Source organism: Pongo pygmaeus, chromosome 11 (assembly GCF_028885625.2).
Source record: "Pongo pygmaeus isolate AG05252 chromosome 11, NHGRI_mPonPyg2-v2.0_pri, whole genome shotgun sequence".
In the NCBI taxonomy this organism is placed as follows: Eukaryota; Metazoa; Chordata; class Mammalia; order Primates; family Hominidae; genus Pongo; species Pongo pygmaeus.
Window position 1 is genome coordinate 31,331,550 of NC_072384.2, and position 14,509 is coordinate 31,346,058.

Sequence of the window (14,509 nt, forward strand, 5' to 3'; positions counted from 1 at the left end):
AAGTCACAGTAATTCAGTTTCAACAATAAATCAAACTATTATATATTCCTTTCAATGACATTATTTCTTAGAGAAGTTGGTTTGTCAGCAGTTGCTGGCATAAAAACCAAGTTATCACATAAAATAACATCGATGTAAAACAAGAAATCAGGGTGGCAATGTCCCATCTGATTCCAGGTTTGAGAAGTTGTGCAATGCCTAAGCATCCTAACAGAAATGTGATTACTCAGCAGTGAAATAATATTTCCAATTTAAGCATCGTATTTTTCTTCAAGTGGCTACTAAGTTGCCTGGACCTAGGTATTTAATAAACAGAACTATCAGACATTTCTTTTGATCTAGGTGGCACAGTGAAAAATGTTACTGAGACACTAACGGCACTGAGAAAGTTTGTGAACCTCTGCAACAGAATATAATTCCATGAACATAATACACATTCAATACTTAAAGTTAAACAAATTAATGAACAAAGAAATAAATACCTTGCAGTATCAATCCCTAACATCTACTTCTTACTCTAGTTTCCACACTACTTTTTAAGGCATTATACTTATAAAAGGACTTCTACTCCCCAGTTTGCTTTAAGGAAGGAAAAAATTGCAGTTTACTACATCATTCAATTTTTAACATTATTGGAAGTTTACAAATTTAAATGTTTTAAGTATTATTTATTCATCAATTATTACTGTGTACCTACTGTAAGCCATTGGCACAAATGGTAAGGACACAGACATCCTGCACACAAAAAACTCAGTCTAGTAAAAGAAATATATACGAACAAATAGTACACTACAGGTTTTTAAAAAAATAAAGTTCCAACTGGGCATGGTGGCTGATACCTGTAATCCCAGCACTTTGGGAGGCCAAGGCAGGCAGATCACCTGAGGTCAGAAGTTTGAGACCAGCCTGGCCAACATGGTGAAACCCCGTATCCACTAAAAATACAAAAATTAGCCAGGCGTGGTGGTGCATGCCTATAATCCCAGCTACTCGGGAGGCTGAGGCAAGAGAATCACTTGAACCCAGGAGGCGGAGGTTGCAGTGAGCCAAGATCACTCCGCTGCACTCCAGCCTGGGCGACAGAGTAAGCCTCTGTCTCCAAAAAAAAAAAAAAAAAAAAAAAGTCGGCACGATGGCTCACGCCTGTAATCCCAGCACTTTGGGAGGTTGAAGTGGGTGGATCATTTGAGGTCTGGAATTCAAGACCAGCCTGGCCAATATGGTGAAGCCCCATGTCCACTGAAAATACAAAAATCAGTCAGGCATGGTGGCAAGGACCTATAATCCCAGCTACTGGGGAGGCTGAGGCAGGAGAATCTCTTGAACCCAGGAGTCAGAGGTTGCAGTAGGCCAAGATCACATCACTCCACTCCAGCCTGGGCAACAGAGTAACACTCTGTCAAATAAATAAATAAATAAATAAATAAATACATAGTTCCTTGAATAAGATGACCACCTTGTTTTGTGAGAGAAAAGGTTTCACTGAGGAGGTCATATCTAAGCTGGGTCTTAAAGTAGCAACATTCTCAGTTCTGTTTTCTGGTTTTTTTTTGGCAGGGGAATGAGAGGTATGGAGGAACTTGTGGAGAACAGAAAAAGATGTATAGAAAGACAAAGACTGCATGGTATACAAAAACAAAACTGAAGTTATCAATGAGAAATGTATGTGCCAAAAGATTTGAGGTAAGGTGTGTAGAGAGATATACCAGTTCTAGATCAAAGAGACTAGACTCTTAAAAATTTGCCTTGTATTTAGGTTTTATTCTATAAGAAATAAAACAGCTGAGAAATTTTTAAGCAGGGGAATAAGAACAGCTTTAATTTTTAGGAAGACTATTATAGCAGCATTGGGAAAGCTCAAATGAAGCTTAACAGAACCAAGTAAGAACAAGAGTACCAATAGTGGTATGGATGACACTGCGCCACATTGAAGATTTCTCGGTCAATAAGAATAAGAAAGGGCTGGGCATGGTGGCTCACACCTATAATCCCAGCACTTTGGGAGGCCAAGGTGAGAGGATGGCTTGAGCCCAGGAGTTTGAGACCAGCCTAGGCAATGTAGTGAGACCCTGTCTCTACAAAAAAAAAAATTTAATTAGCCAGGTGTGGTGGCACACACCTGTAGTCCCCGCTACTCAGGAGGCTGAGGTGGAAGAATCACTTGAGCCCAGAGGGTCAAAGCTGCAGTGAGCCAAGATCTCACCACTGCATTCCAACAAGGGCAACAGGGCAAGACACCTGTCTCAAAAAAAAAAAAAAAGAGAAAAAAGTCAGAAGATGCCAATAGGTTTCCAGCTTTGAAGTTAGGATGGGCAAGATCCATTAATCAAAACATAAAAATTGTGTTTTGTCTGATCTTGGAATAAACAAGAGTGGAATATATATAATACATTTTGTTTTAGATATACTAAAACTCAAAAGCCAGGAAATAGGTAGGTGAAGATGTAGTCAAGGAACTGAAAGTAGAGATCTAGTCTGTGGTTGCAGACAAAGGAATGGATGAGATCACCTAGAGAAAGTCTTTAATGAAAGAATAAAAGATTGAGTCACACCATTTTATGAGAAGAGAAAAAAAAGAGAACTGAAAGCAGTGCCTGGAGAAACCAACGTTTGAAGTGGGTAATGGAGAAATCAGTGACAATAGAAACAAAAAATAAAAACAGAAAACAGGCCAGGCGCGGTAGCTCACACCTGTAATCCCAGCACTTTGGGAGGCCGAGGCGGGCAGATCACGAGGTCAGGAGATCGAGACCATCCTGGCTAACACGGTGAAACCCCGTCTCTACTAAAAAATACAAAAAACTAGCCGGGCGCGGTGGTGGGCGCCTGTAGTCCCAGCTACTCGGGAGGCTGAGGCAGGAGAATGGCGTGAACCCAGAAGTCGGAGGTTGCAGTGAGCTGAGATCGCGCCACTGCACTCTAGCCTGGGCGACAGAGCCAGACTCCGTCTCAAAAAAAAAAACAAAAAATGTTTCCATGTTAGGAAGATAACCATTAGAGTAATCCTGCAAAAGAAAGACAAATCAAGAAGGATGAAAACTGTTACATATAATTGGATTTAACAAAGAGCATATCAAATATCTTGAGACTCACTAAGAACTGTCGTTTTAAAAGGAAAGAGAAAAATAGCTAAATTGCTGAGGACAGAAGGTAGGAATAAAGATTGAGAGAAGTTTTGTTCTGGTTTGTTAGTAGCACTTAGAAGACTTAAAAATGCGTTTAAAATGAGTGGACAGAACCAGTGGAAAGGAACTCTGGCCTCTCGACTGACTGACTTCATCACCTTCAATGGTATCTCTTTTCCATTTTGGCCACAGTATAGATCTTATATCATCATCACTATCACCTTTCAATCCCTGAAATGCAGGTATACCCTTCTCTGATCACAACCTCTTATTATTCTAGCATACTCAACCACCTCAAGAGATCTCTTCTGAACACCAATTAAGGCTTTTGGTCCACTGATTGCTTTAATTATTCCCTAGCCATCAATATACACAGTCTAGACTTTGATCCATCACCTTTATTTCACATATGCTTTTTTCATCCCGTCTACCAAAATCCAACCCAGCATATATCCCTAACATAAATTTGCCTATATCCAGAATGCTGATTATACTGCAAAAACATTTGTAACTAGGGTGCTAAAACTAAGAATTCATAATCATTATTCTCAAATGGACCTAACCTTGCCTGGCAAGCCTTTGCTCTTCTACTCTGTTCATCTTTACTCTTCACAATGATGATTTTCAATGCTGCCCCTACCACTAAGATTTCACCTTCTCCCCACATCCATTCCATGACCAGCAGATGATGCCACTACGTATTTCACAGAAGCAGCAGAAGCCAACAGTCAGGAATTCAAATCTGTAAAATGGATTCCAAATCTGTAAAATGGATTCCATACTTACTCCTTTTTCTCATTTACTTCCATTATAATGTAAGATATTCCTCATGTCAATTCAGTCATCTGTGTTCTGGATCTCATCCCTCCAGCTTTTTCAGAGACCTTGATTTTACCTTATCTTTCCTGTTACTTTAATCTCTTTCTAATAGTTCTTTCATATTAGCATTCAGACATGTCTTCCATCTTAACGTTGAAATGTGTCTCTTCATCTCTCTCTCCCTCCCAATCACAATTGAAACTCAATGAACAGTACTCTTACTGTTACTTTTTTCCTGGCCTATCACTCAAAAGACTATTTTCATCTAGCCCAACTACTCTTCTAAAACTATTCTCATCCAGGTTACAAATGACCACCTTGTAGCTAAAGACAGCAAATTATCCATGGGCTCTAGCTCATCTCAGCACCATTCTACAGTGTTTACCTCTACATATCTACCCATGCATTCTCAGTCTCTTTCGCAGACTTTTCCTCCTCTACTCAAACCTAACTGGCACACTGCTCTGTCTTAGTTCTCTTCCCCTGTGATACGTTCCCCTAGGTAATCCCATCCCCTCTAAGGTAATTGACACCTTCTAAATCTCTGTCTCCAGCTCTGCCTTGTTTCTTACCTCCAAAATCCACATATTTGACTCTATCAAAATCTCAGATGTCTCACAAGTACCTCAAACACAATGTGTTCAAAATTAAACTTATTTTCTCCTCTCTACACCACCCAGTCAAAAGTGTTTCTCCTTATGAAACAAAAACTCTAGCTCTCATCTTATACAAAAATCAACCCAAAATGAATTAAAGATTTAAATCTAAGACCCAAAACTATAAAAGTACTAGAAGAAAACTTAGGGAAAACCTCTCACAACATTGGTATGGGAAAAGACTTTACAAATAAGACCTCAGAAGCACAGGCAACAAAAGCAAAAATAGACAAATGGGATTATATTAAATTAAAACGCTTCTGTGAGGAAAACCATCAACAGAGGGAAAATACAAGTTATGGAATGGATCAAAATGCCTGCAAACTGTACATCTGACAGGGGATTAACATCCAGAATATATAAGGAACTCAATTCAACAGCAAGAAAAAAAAAAAAAAAAACACTGATTTTTTTAAAAGGGCAAAAAATCTAAATAGACATTTCTCAAAAGAAGTCACATGAACAGCCAACAAATACATGGAAAAAAATGTCCAACATGACTAATCATCAGGAAAATGCAAATCAAAACCAGAAAGAAATATCATCTCACCACAGTTAGAATGGCTATTATCCAAAAGACAAAAAATAACAAATGCTGGCAAGGATGTGCAGAAAAGGGAACTCATATATACTGTAGAGGGAATGTTAATAGGTAAAGCCACTATAAAGCATAGTACAGAGGCTCCTCAAAAAACCACAAATAGAACTACCATATGATCCAGCCATTCTGCTATTGGGTATATACCCAAAGGAAAATAAATTACTATATCAGAGATACCGGCACCCTCATGTTTATTGCAGCACTCTTCACAATAGCCAAAATATGAAATTAACCTAAGTGTCCATATGGATATGTGTAGTATATATGCACAATACTATTCAGCCATAAAAAAAGAGTGAAATCCTGTCATTCCTGGCAACACAGATGAGCCCAAAGGACGTTAAGTGAAATAAGCCAGGGACTAAAAGATACAAAATTGCATGTTCTCATTCATGTGCAAAAGCTAAAAAAATTGATTTCATGTAAGCAGAAGTAGAAAAGTGGTTACTAGAGGCTGGAAAGGGTAGGGGAAAGAAGGGAATAGAGAGAGCTTGAATAAAGGATACAGAATTACAGCTGGATAGGAAGAATAAGTTCTAGTGTCCTATAGCACTACAGGATGACTACAGTTAATTTATTATATATTTTCAGATAGTTAGAACAGAGAATTCTGAATATTCTCAACACAAAAAAATAAATGTTTGAGGTGAATATGCTACTTACATTGACTTGATCACCACACATTGTACATATCAAAATATCACTATGTACTCCATAAATATGTACAATTATTATATGTCAAGTAAAATTTTTTTAAAAGCCTGGCACAGTGGCTCATGCCTGTAATCCCACACTTTGAGGGAGGCCAACGTGGGAGGGTCACTTGAGCCCAGGAGTTTGAGACGAGCATGGGCAACAGAAGGAGACCCTGTCTCTATAAAAAATAAAATAAAAGGCCGGACGCAGTGGCTCCACCCATAATCCCAGCACTCTGGGAGGCCAAGGTGGGCAGATCACCTGAAGTCAGGAGTTCAAGGCCAGCCTGGCCAAATGGTGAAACCCCATCTCTACTAAAAACACAAAAATTAGTCGGGCGTGGTGGCACCTGCCTGTAATCCCAGCTACTCAGGAGGCTGAAGCAGGAAAATTGCTTGAACCCAGGAGGTGGAGGATGCAGTGAGGTGAGATCACGCCACTGCACTCCAGCCTGAGAGACAGAGCAAGACTCCATCTCAAAAATAAAAATAAAAATAAAATAAATTAGCGAAGCATGGTGGCACATGCCTGTGGTCCCAGCTACTCAGGAGACTGAAGTGTGAGAATCTCTTGAGTCCAGAAGTTTGAGGCTGCAGTGAGCTGTGATTGTGCCACTTCACTGCAACCTAGGTGACAAAGTTGAGACCTTGTCTCAAAAAAATAAAATAATTTTTAGATGTTTTCCCTTTAACATTCTCAATTTCAGCAGATAAGGGATAAATAAGACTATCTCGGAGCTGGGAATTACCCTCAATTGATACATCTAGCTTATCACCAATATCCCATTCATCACGCCCTGTTACTCTTTAATTATCCACTTTTTCCTTGTCAAAACAAACAAAAACCTCCCATAAATCTAATCAGACTTCTATTTAACTACCATTTACAACAAAAAAAAGTAAATATAGGAAGTAGGGTACCATGTTAAATGACCCAATGAGTATGTAATCATCAGAATCCCTAGAATATAGGAAATTTTACAAGACATCTCAAGTTTTTTTCCATAAATAAATGGCAAGAACAAAAAAGAAAAGAAATATAACACACAGGGAAAATAACCTATAGATAAAAAGAGACTTAAGAGATTTATCAACTAAATCCAGTGAGTAGACCACACTTTAATGTTGATTCAAACAGAATAACCAATATAGTAAATAATCAAAGAAATTTAAGCAATGACTAGATATCAGACAAAGAAACTGCATACTAAATTAAGGTGTCATATTTATCTTTTTTAAAAGTCTTCATATTTAAGAGTTAAGTATTTGTTAAGTGAAATAGTATGTACAATTTAAAATAATTGGAGGTTGGGGGTGGAAAGATTATAGACAAAATGAGACTGTCCATAGATTATAACCGCCAAAGTTGTGTGATAGGCACATGGGGGTTCATTATATTATTTTCTGTTCTTTGACAGGTGAAGTTTTCCACAATAAAAGTTAAATGTGTGTGTGATTGCACATACACAATTTCCATTTCTATCCCCACTGCCATCACTAATACCTCTTGCTTAGATTATAGCAATAGTCAATTATCTGGTTTTCCCAGAATCATGCTTACCTTACCCAAATAATTTCTCTTCATTGTCTATGTGGCCTGAGTAATCTTTTCTAAGTAAAATAAGCCAACATATATTGAGTAATCATTATGTTCAAAGCACTAGAGTATAACAATTTCTTTATACACATCTCCTTAAGCCTTATAACAATACTGGCCAAGGCGTGGTAACTCACATCTATAACCCCAGCACTTTGGCAGGCCAAGTGGACAAATTGCTTGAGCCCAGGAGTTCAAGACCAGCCTGGGCAACATGATGAAACTCCATCTCTACCAAAAATACAAAAAATTAGCTGGGCATAGTGGAATGCATCTCTAGTCCAAGCTACTCGGGAGGCTGAGGTAGGAGGATCACTTGAGCCTGGGATATCAAGGCTGCAGTGAGTCATGTTCATGCCACTGAACTCTATCCTGGGTAACAAAGTGAGGCTCTGTCTTAAAAAAAAAAAAGAAAAGAAAAAAATTCTGAAGTACTAATAATATCTCCATTTTACAGATGAAATCAAAATTCAGAAAGGTTAAGTCACTGAATGATATCACAAAGTTAGAAATTAGCATAGACAGGATTCAAGTTCAAACAGGTAAATTCCAATATTTGCACTTTAAGCACAAAAATTATTCCTCTAGGTATACTCATTAAAGTTGCCTACAGGATAGGGTTCAAATTCTTTAACATGGTCTAACAACACTTTCAGTGCTCTTTCCTGGCCTACCTATCCAGCCTCCTCACTTCTTTCCACCTCGTTCTCCATGCTTCAGGCATATTGGTCATGCACTTCTAGTCCCTCTCATACTGTAAAGCCTTTTCATATATTGGTTTCTCTACCTAAAACAACTCAGCCTGCCCACCTCAGCAGCTAACTCCTATCTTATTCTTCAAGCCTCAGCTTAAAGATTTACTCCTCGAGGACATTCCTGATTCCCCACACTAGGTTAGCTACTCCTGTGATACATACAGAGAGCACTGTGTGTGTGTTTCCCTTTTTCTAACCCCCAACACACTTGTAATTATTTTTGCAATGTCTTCCTTTCCACCACATTATAATAGCCTTGCAGTCAAGGGAATTTTCTTATACACCATTTTACTCACGATACTTGGCAAAGTACTTTACACATGGTAGTTGTTCATTAATGAATAAATTATGAGAAGGGAAGAAGTACAAAGGAGGATATTTGCAAATCAGACAAAGTCAATGTCAAAAAATAAGATGATAAAGGTCAGAATAGCATTTATTTTTTGGTGGGACTGGAGTAGTGACTGTGTGAACAAGTACAAGGAAAGCTTCAGGGTGACTAGGTTTGTTCTGTATCTTTACCTGTTATGGTTACAGTCATAAAAATTCTTCGAACTGTATAATTAACACTTACATACTTACACCTCAATTAAAAGAGGGAGGGAAAAGGGTAGAAAAGAAAAAGGGAAAAAGAAAAAGAGGGAGAGAACAGCACTTACAGATGGCATAAACTTCAAAAAAGAGAAAAATGGTATAAGTTTGAATAAAGATGGGGAAAAAATGTTTGCAGAAGTAGCAATGTGGAAGTAAAGCTAACTTTATTGAGGGCCCTGAGATCCAGTGGGTGTGGAAAAATAAATGCTGCTCATTTGAAAGGGCTAAAATTTTCCTCTTAGGGGTTATTTAAAAAAAGAAAAAAAAAAAAAGTTAAAGCAACAGGGAAGGATGCCACAGAGAAAAAGAAATTTCTACTGAGAAAAGGTTTGAGGATATTAATAAGGTCTATTATACAGTGAATTCCAGAGGGCACAAGCACTGAACAAACTATTTTTTGAAAATGTTATTTATGCAAATCATAAAAACATACCTTTGTTGCATATGTAGGTTTTTCTATTGCTTCATCACCAATGAAGAAGTCTAGGTCATCAACACCTTTCATCACCCTCCTTTGAGCTTGATCACCCACTTTTGCTGACTCCTTAATAGCAATACCTTTAAAATAAGTTAGACATGTCAAAGAATTCATTTTCTTCCAATAAGAAAAACTTTTACCTTACACTTCTCCCATTACAAAGTGCTACAAAGTAAAACATGACCTAGCCTATTTAAATTGTCAAACTAATTCACAAAAGTCATAAGAAACCAGTGACAAAATTCATTTTACACAATGAAATCTCAACTTCCACTCAGAGACAAGACCTCAAATGAAAAAAGCCAGAAAAACAACATCTGTGGGAAAGTTTCAAATATGTATTTTTTAAATTATATAAATCTTCTTTTGATTCTCAGTAAAACTGTAATCCCACCAAATCCACATATGCTTGATGAACAACTGCAAAGAAAAAAACTGAAAAACACAAATGAGAAAAAAATTTCAAGGATAATTTTTTAAACTTTCTTTACATCTCTACCCTATCACTATTGGGTCTAGTAATAGTGACTGGGTCTAGTAACAGTAATTACTATTGTGGTCTAGTAATTTAAATGTAATACAGATCTGTTAAACTACATATACAAAAGGAAATCTCAATTCATTTAGATAAAACCCACAACAATATCCTTAAATAATTGCAGAAATACAGCATACAGTTTGAAAGCTAAAACTTGTTATGTATTTTTAGATTAAGTTATAAATGTATGAATCCATCAAGTTCAGTTCTTCATTCAAAATAATTGTCTGAATGCACTTAAACTGATCTAGCATTCAACTGTTACTTTCATTTAGTAACAGCTATATCCTTAACAAAGTGGACAGAAAATAACTGGAAGAAAAAAAATTTTTAATCCACCATCTAGTCCTTCTAAATGCTAGAAATTCTCTCCAGCAATTTACTTACAGTGTACATAGACATCAAGGTGGCTCACTATAAATTTCCTAAAAATAAATATGCAAGTATATAAAAAAAACCTTGGACCACTTGCACAGGCTTTCCAGATCAAATATCAATACTCATTAGTAAAAGATAGTGGCAATGTCTCTATCTGCTAATTATAAACACTGTACCTGCAGCATTAAAACTGGGTGGGTGAGAAAAAACACTCAAAAATCAAAAACCTTCTTACAGCAGGCAAACGAATTTTTAACATACTGCAACTAATCACAGCAAAGACTTCATATTTTGGCAGAGAGATAAGATAAAAAACGGATTCAATAGTGATGAGATCCAATGCTTCAAAAAATCAAGATGATATAGGCCTCCAACAAAAAGTTAACACAGCCATTTAAGAATATAACCAAAACCAATTTTGCTAAGATGGCAGAAATAACGTTAGTAGTCTCCTGAAATATACAATCATAACAAAAGATTAAAAGTCATCAGCACTGTTACAGGTTGAATTGTGTACCACCAAAAAGATATGATGAAGTCCTAACCGCCAGTACCTCAGAATGTAACTGTGTTTGGAAATAGGGTCTTCACAGTTAAAACGAGGTTATCAAGGTGGCCCCTAATCCAATATGACTAGTGTCCTCAAAGAAAGGGAAAATTTGAACACAGACACACAGAAGGATGATGATGTAAAGACGCACAGCAAGAAGACAGCCATGTGACTGGACTGATGCATCTATCAGCCAAGGATCCTGAGGAAACATCAGAAGCCAGAAGACACCAGCAAGAGCATGACCCTGCTGACGCATTGATTTTGTACTTCTGGACTCCAGAATTGTAAGTGTCTGTTGTTTTCAGCCACCCAATTTTTGGTACTGTGCTACGGTAGCTTAAAGAAACCAGTAAGTACATACACAATGGTCTAACACTAAACTGAAATACAACTAAAGTCAAGTACTAGCCCAAAGAAGTACCTCTACATTAGTCAGCAATAAAGCCAACATGTATCACCGAATTCTTAAAACAGACAAAAAACAATCAACGTATTGACATATAAATGTGAGAAAAACTACAAAGAAAAGCAAACCTATTCTTCATGTTCAGTAGATAACAAACATGCATGAATAAAATATTTAAAAGGTAATAATAAAGGCCACTAGACTCACACGAATGAGCTGTTTCATCAATATCAACTAAAATCCATTCTGGGTTTTAAAAAAGTATTAGATTTAGGTAGTAGCCTAAGTTCTTACATAATCGATTCCTAGAAAAGTATATCAAAATATGAGAAATGCACAAGTCAAATAAGTTTGTTTCTAGAAAGTGAGGAGTAGATTAAAAACCCTAAAACCATTTCCCTTTTTAGGTGCAATTTTGACAGTGTATTTCTTTTCTTTTTCTTTTTTTTTGAGACTGAGTCTTGCTCTGTCACCCCCCAGCCTGGAATGCAGTGGCACGATCTCAGCTCACTGCAACCTCCACCTCCCGGGTTCAAGCGATTCTTCTGCCTCAGCCTCCTGAGCAGCTGGGACTACAGGTATGCACTACCATACCTGGCTAATTTTTGTATTTTTAGTAGAGACGGGGTTTCATCATGTTGGTCAGGCTGGTCTCGAACTCCTGACCTCGTGATCTGCCCGCCTCAGCCTCCCAAAGTGCTGGGATTACAGGCGTGAGCCACCGATCCCGGCCAGACAGTGTTATTTCTTTAATGCCACACACTTAATTTTGTTCTTACTACACAAATGACAAAACAGTTGACCTCTCGTGTCCAATGAGTGCTCAAGTGATACTAAGGATCCAGTTTTTGGCAAAGCCTAACAATTCCTATCTTATTCTCAACTTCATTGATTCTGAAACATACACTGCTTTCATTACTCTCTACATATTCATTTTTCCATTTTCTTATTTTCATAAATGAATAACAATGAAATACAAAAAATTCAGTCACATAAATAAGACTGTGAAAAATCAGTGACACTCTCAAAATTAAAATGTCTAGGAGTGAGAACCACTAAGCAATGGCTCAAAAGGTTTGACACTTGGTATGCAAAAGTTTTAATTTGGCTGTAAGACAAATAGATCAGAAGTGTTACTATATTATGTACAAAAAACGTGAACTGTTTGCAAGTCAAAAGTGTAAAAGTACGCTAATCAAGGAACAGACCTATGCTAACAAACAAGAGCACTAACAAACCAATGTCAGAATATTTTTTAAAAACTACTGAAAGTTAATGGTCAGCTTAAGCAAGATTAACAAAAATAGGATAAAACAAAAATACTCTAAAGACATACAACAGTATGGTTATGGGATATTAGAAAACAGCTGAGGTCAACATCTCTAAAGGTGAGATACTGTCCTTCCATCCTTATTTTGAAACATGGGCATGTAGTGAGGATGTCAACAGATAACGGGCCCTGCAAACAACAGTCATATCCACAAACCAAAGGACAGTCTTCATAGGTATATGATGGGGAATGGACTACTTGATAATTAGTTATACCCACACACTGTTAACTGCAATATCACCCTAAAAATTGGGGTACTGTTTCATTATCAGCTCATTTCTTTTTTTCTTTAAAAAGAGATATTTAGTAGACATGGCAAATGGGGAGCTAAACATAAAGCTGAAATGAATAGTCAGAGGTACAAAAATGAGGCCACACTTAGAACCTGGCAAATCATGTTTCAAGGACTAAATCTTATAGGATTTCAGAACTGATTACTTCTTTTACTTAAATTATTAGGGAAGGAGATCTTTTAAATCAGCTCATTCGTGGCTTAAAAGAAATACTTACAGGAAGGGATGATAAACTGTGGTTCTGTATTTCCAGCATATCCTAGTTTTGTATACCTGCAAAACAAAATAATTTATAAAGATTTCACTAATATTTTAGCAATTATACATTTCTTTCTTAGAATTTCATTTGTTATGAAGTGAGATTCCATCGTAGGTAAATAATATACCAAATTCCACAGTTTCACTTCATTTAACCACTACTTTCACAACTGTATCAAAATTATAAATGCACAGAGCTTCTGAAAAGAAATTCTACTTCAAGAAATTGACCCTTCAGGAATATATGTGAAATAATACACAACCAAGGTCATTAGCTACAATCTTGCTTCTAACAGCAAAAGACTGGAAATAACCTAAATATCAATCAAACTGGAAACTATTGAAATATGCTAAGTTTATACTATGGAATATTATGCAGCTACAAAAAATAGAATGAGGAAGCTCTTAGTATAGTGACATGAAACAATTTCCAAAATATATTACTAATTGAACAAAGATACAGAACAACGTATCAAGTATGGTATATCTGTATAAAAGTAATGGGGAGGAGTAAAAACATATGAAATAGTTTGTATAGGCACAACGTATCTCTAGAAGACTACACAAGAATAATTTTGGTTGTCTCCAAAAAAGGGAACTGGGGAGGTGATGAACAGAAATGAGAAGATTTGTTTTCATTGTACATTGTTTCATACCATTCAAATTAATTACTATTCAAAAATAAATATAATATTTAATGTTTTGTCACAGATTTGGCCTATATTCTTCTAACAAAATAACAACATAAATAAGGATTAGAAATTATAAAAGCTGAGCTCTGACAACTAGTATGTGGGGGCTACTTAGGAGATAGCAGGACATTTTTTAGCTATGTAGGAAAAGCTATTAACTATAAGCAGGCTTTAAGGAGAATGTAACATTTTATATTATTCCATATTCAAACTCACTGCTAAATAGCAGACAGGTAATTGCTGTGACATTCTTGGACTCTAATATCTGAAGAATCTTTTTTCTAAGATAAAATGAAAAAAAAAAAATCTACTGGGGGCCTGACGTGGTGGCTCACACCTGTAATACTAGCACTTTGGGAGGCTGAGGCGGGTGGATCACCTGAGGTCAGGAGTTCAAGACCAGCCTGACCAACACGGTGAAACACCCTCGCTACTAAAACTATAGAAATTAAGCTGGGAGCAGTGGCTCATGCCTGTAATCCCAGCACTTCGGGAGGCTGAGGCAGGTGGATTACTGGATCAGGACAGGAGTTCGAGATCAGCCTGACCAACATGGTGAAACCCCCAACTCTACTAAAAATACAAAATTAGCCAGGCATGGCGGTGGGCACCTGTAATCCCAGCTACTTGGGAGGCTGAGGCAAGAGAATCGCTTGAACTTAGGAGGCGGAGGTTGCAGTGAGCCGAGATCACACCACTGCACTCCACCCTGGGAGACGGAGTGAGATTCTGTCTCAAAAA

General features: G+C 37.1%; 1 protein-coding gene across 1 annotated transcript in view; it reads right to left on the reverse strand.

The window, feature by feature from the left end:
• ACTR3 (actin related protein 3) overlaps nucleotides 1-14,509 on the reverse strand; it is a 73,544-nt gene that overhangs the window by 36,106 nt on the left and 22,929 nt on the right. Inside the window, exons 2-3 of the mRNA XM_063647375.1 lie at nucleotides 13,036-13,091; nucleotides 9,276-9,400 (exon numbers count right to left, since the gene is read on the reverse strand). Coding sequence (XP_063503445.1) covers nucleotides 9,276-9,400; nucleotides 13,036-13,091 — 181 coding nt within the window. The remainder of the gene's footprint in view (nucleotides 1-9,275; nucleotides 9,401-13,035; nucleotides 13,092-14,509) is intronic.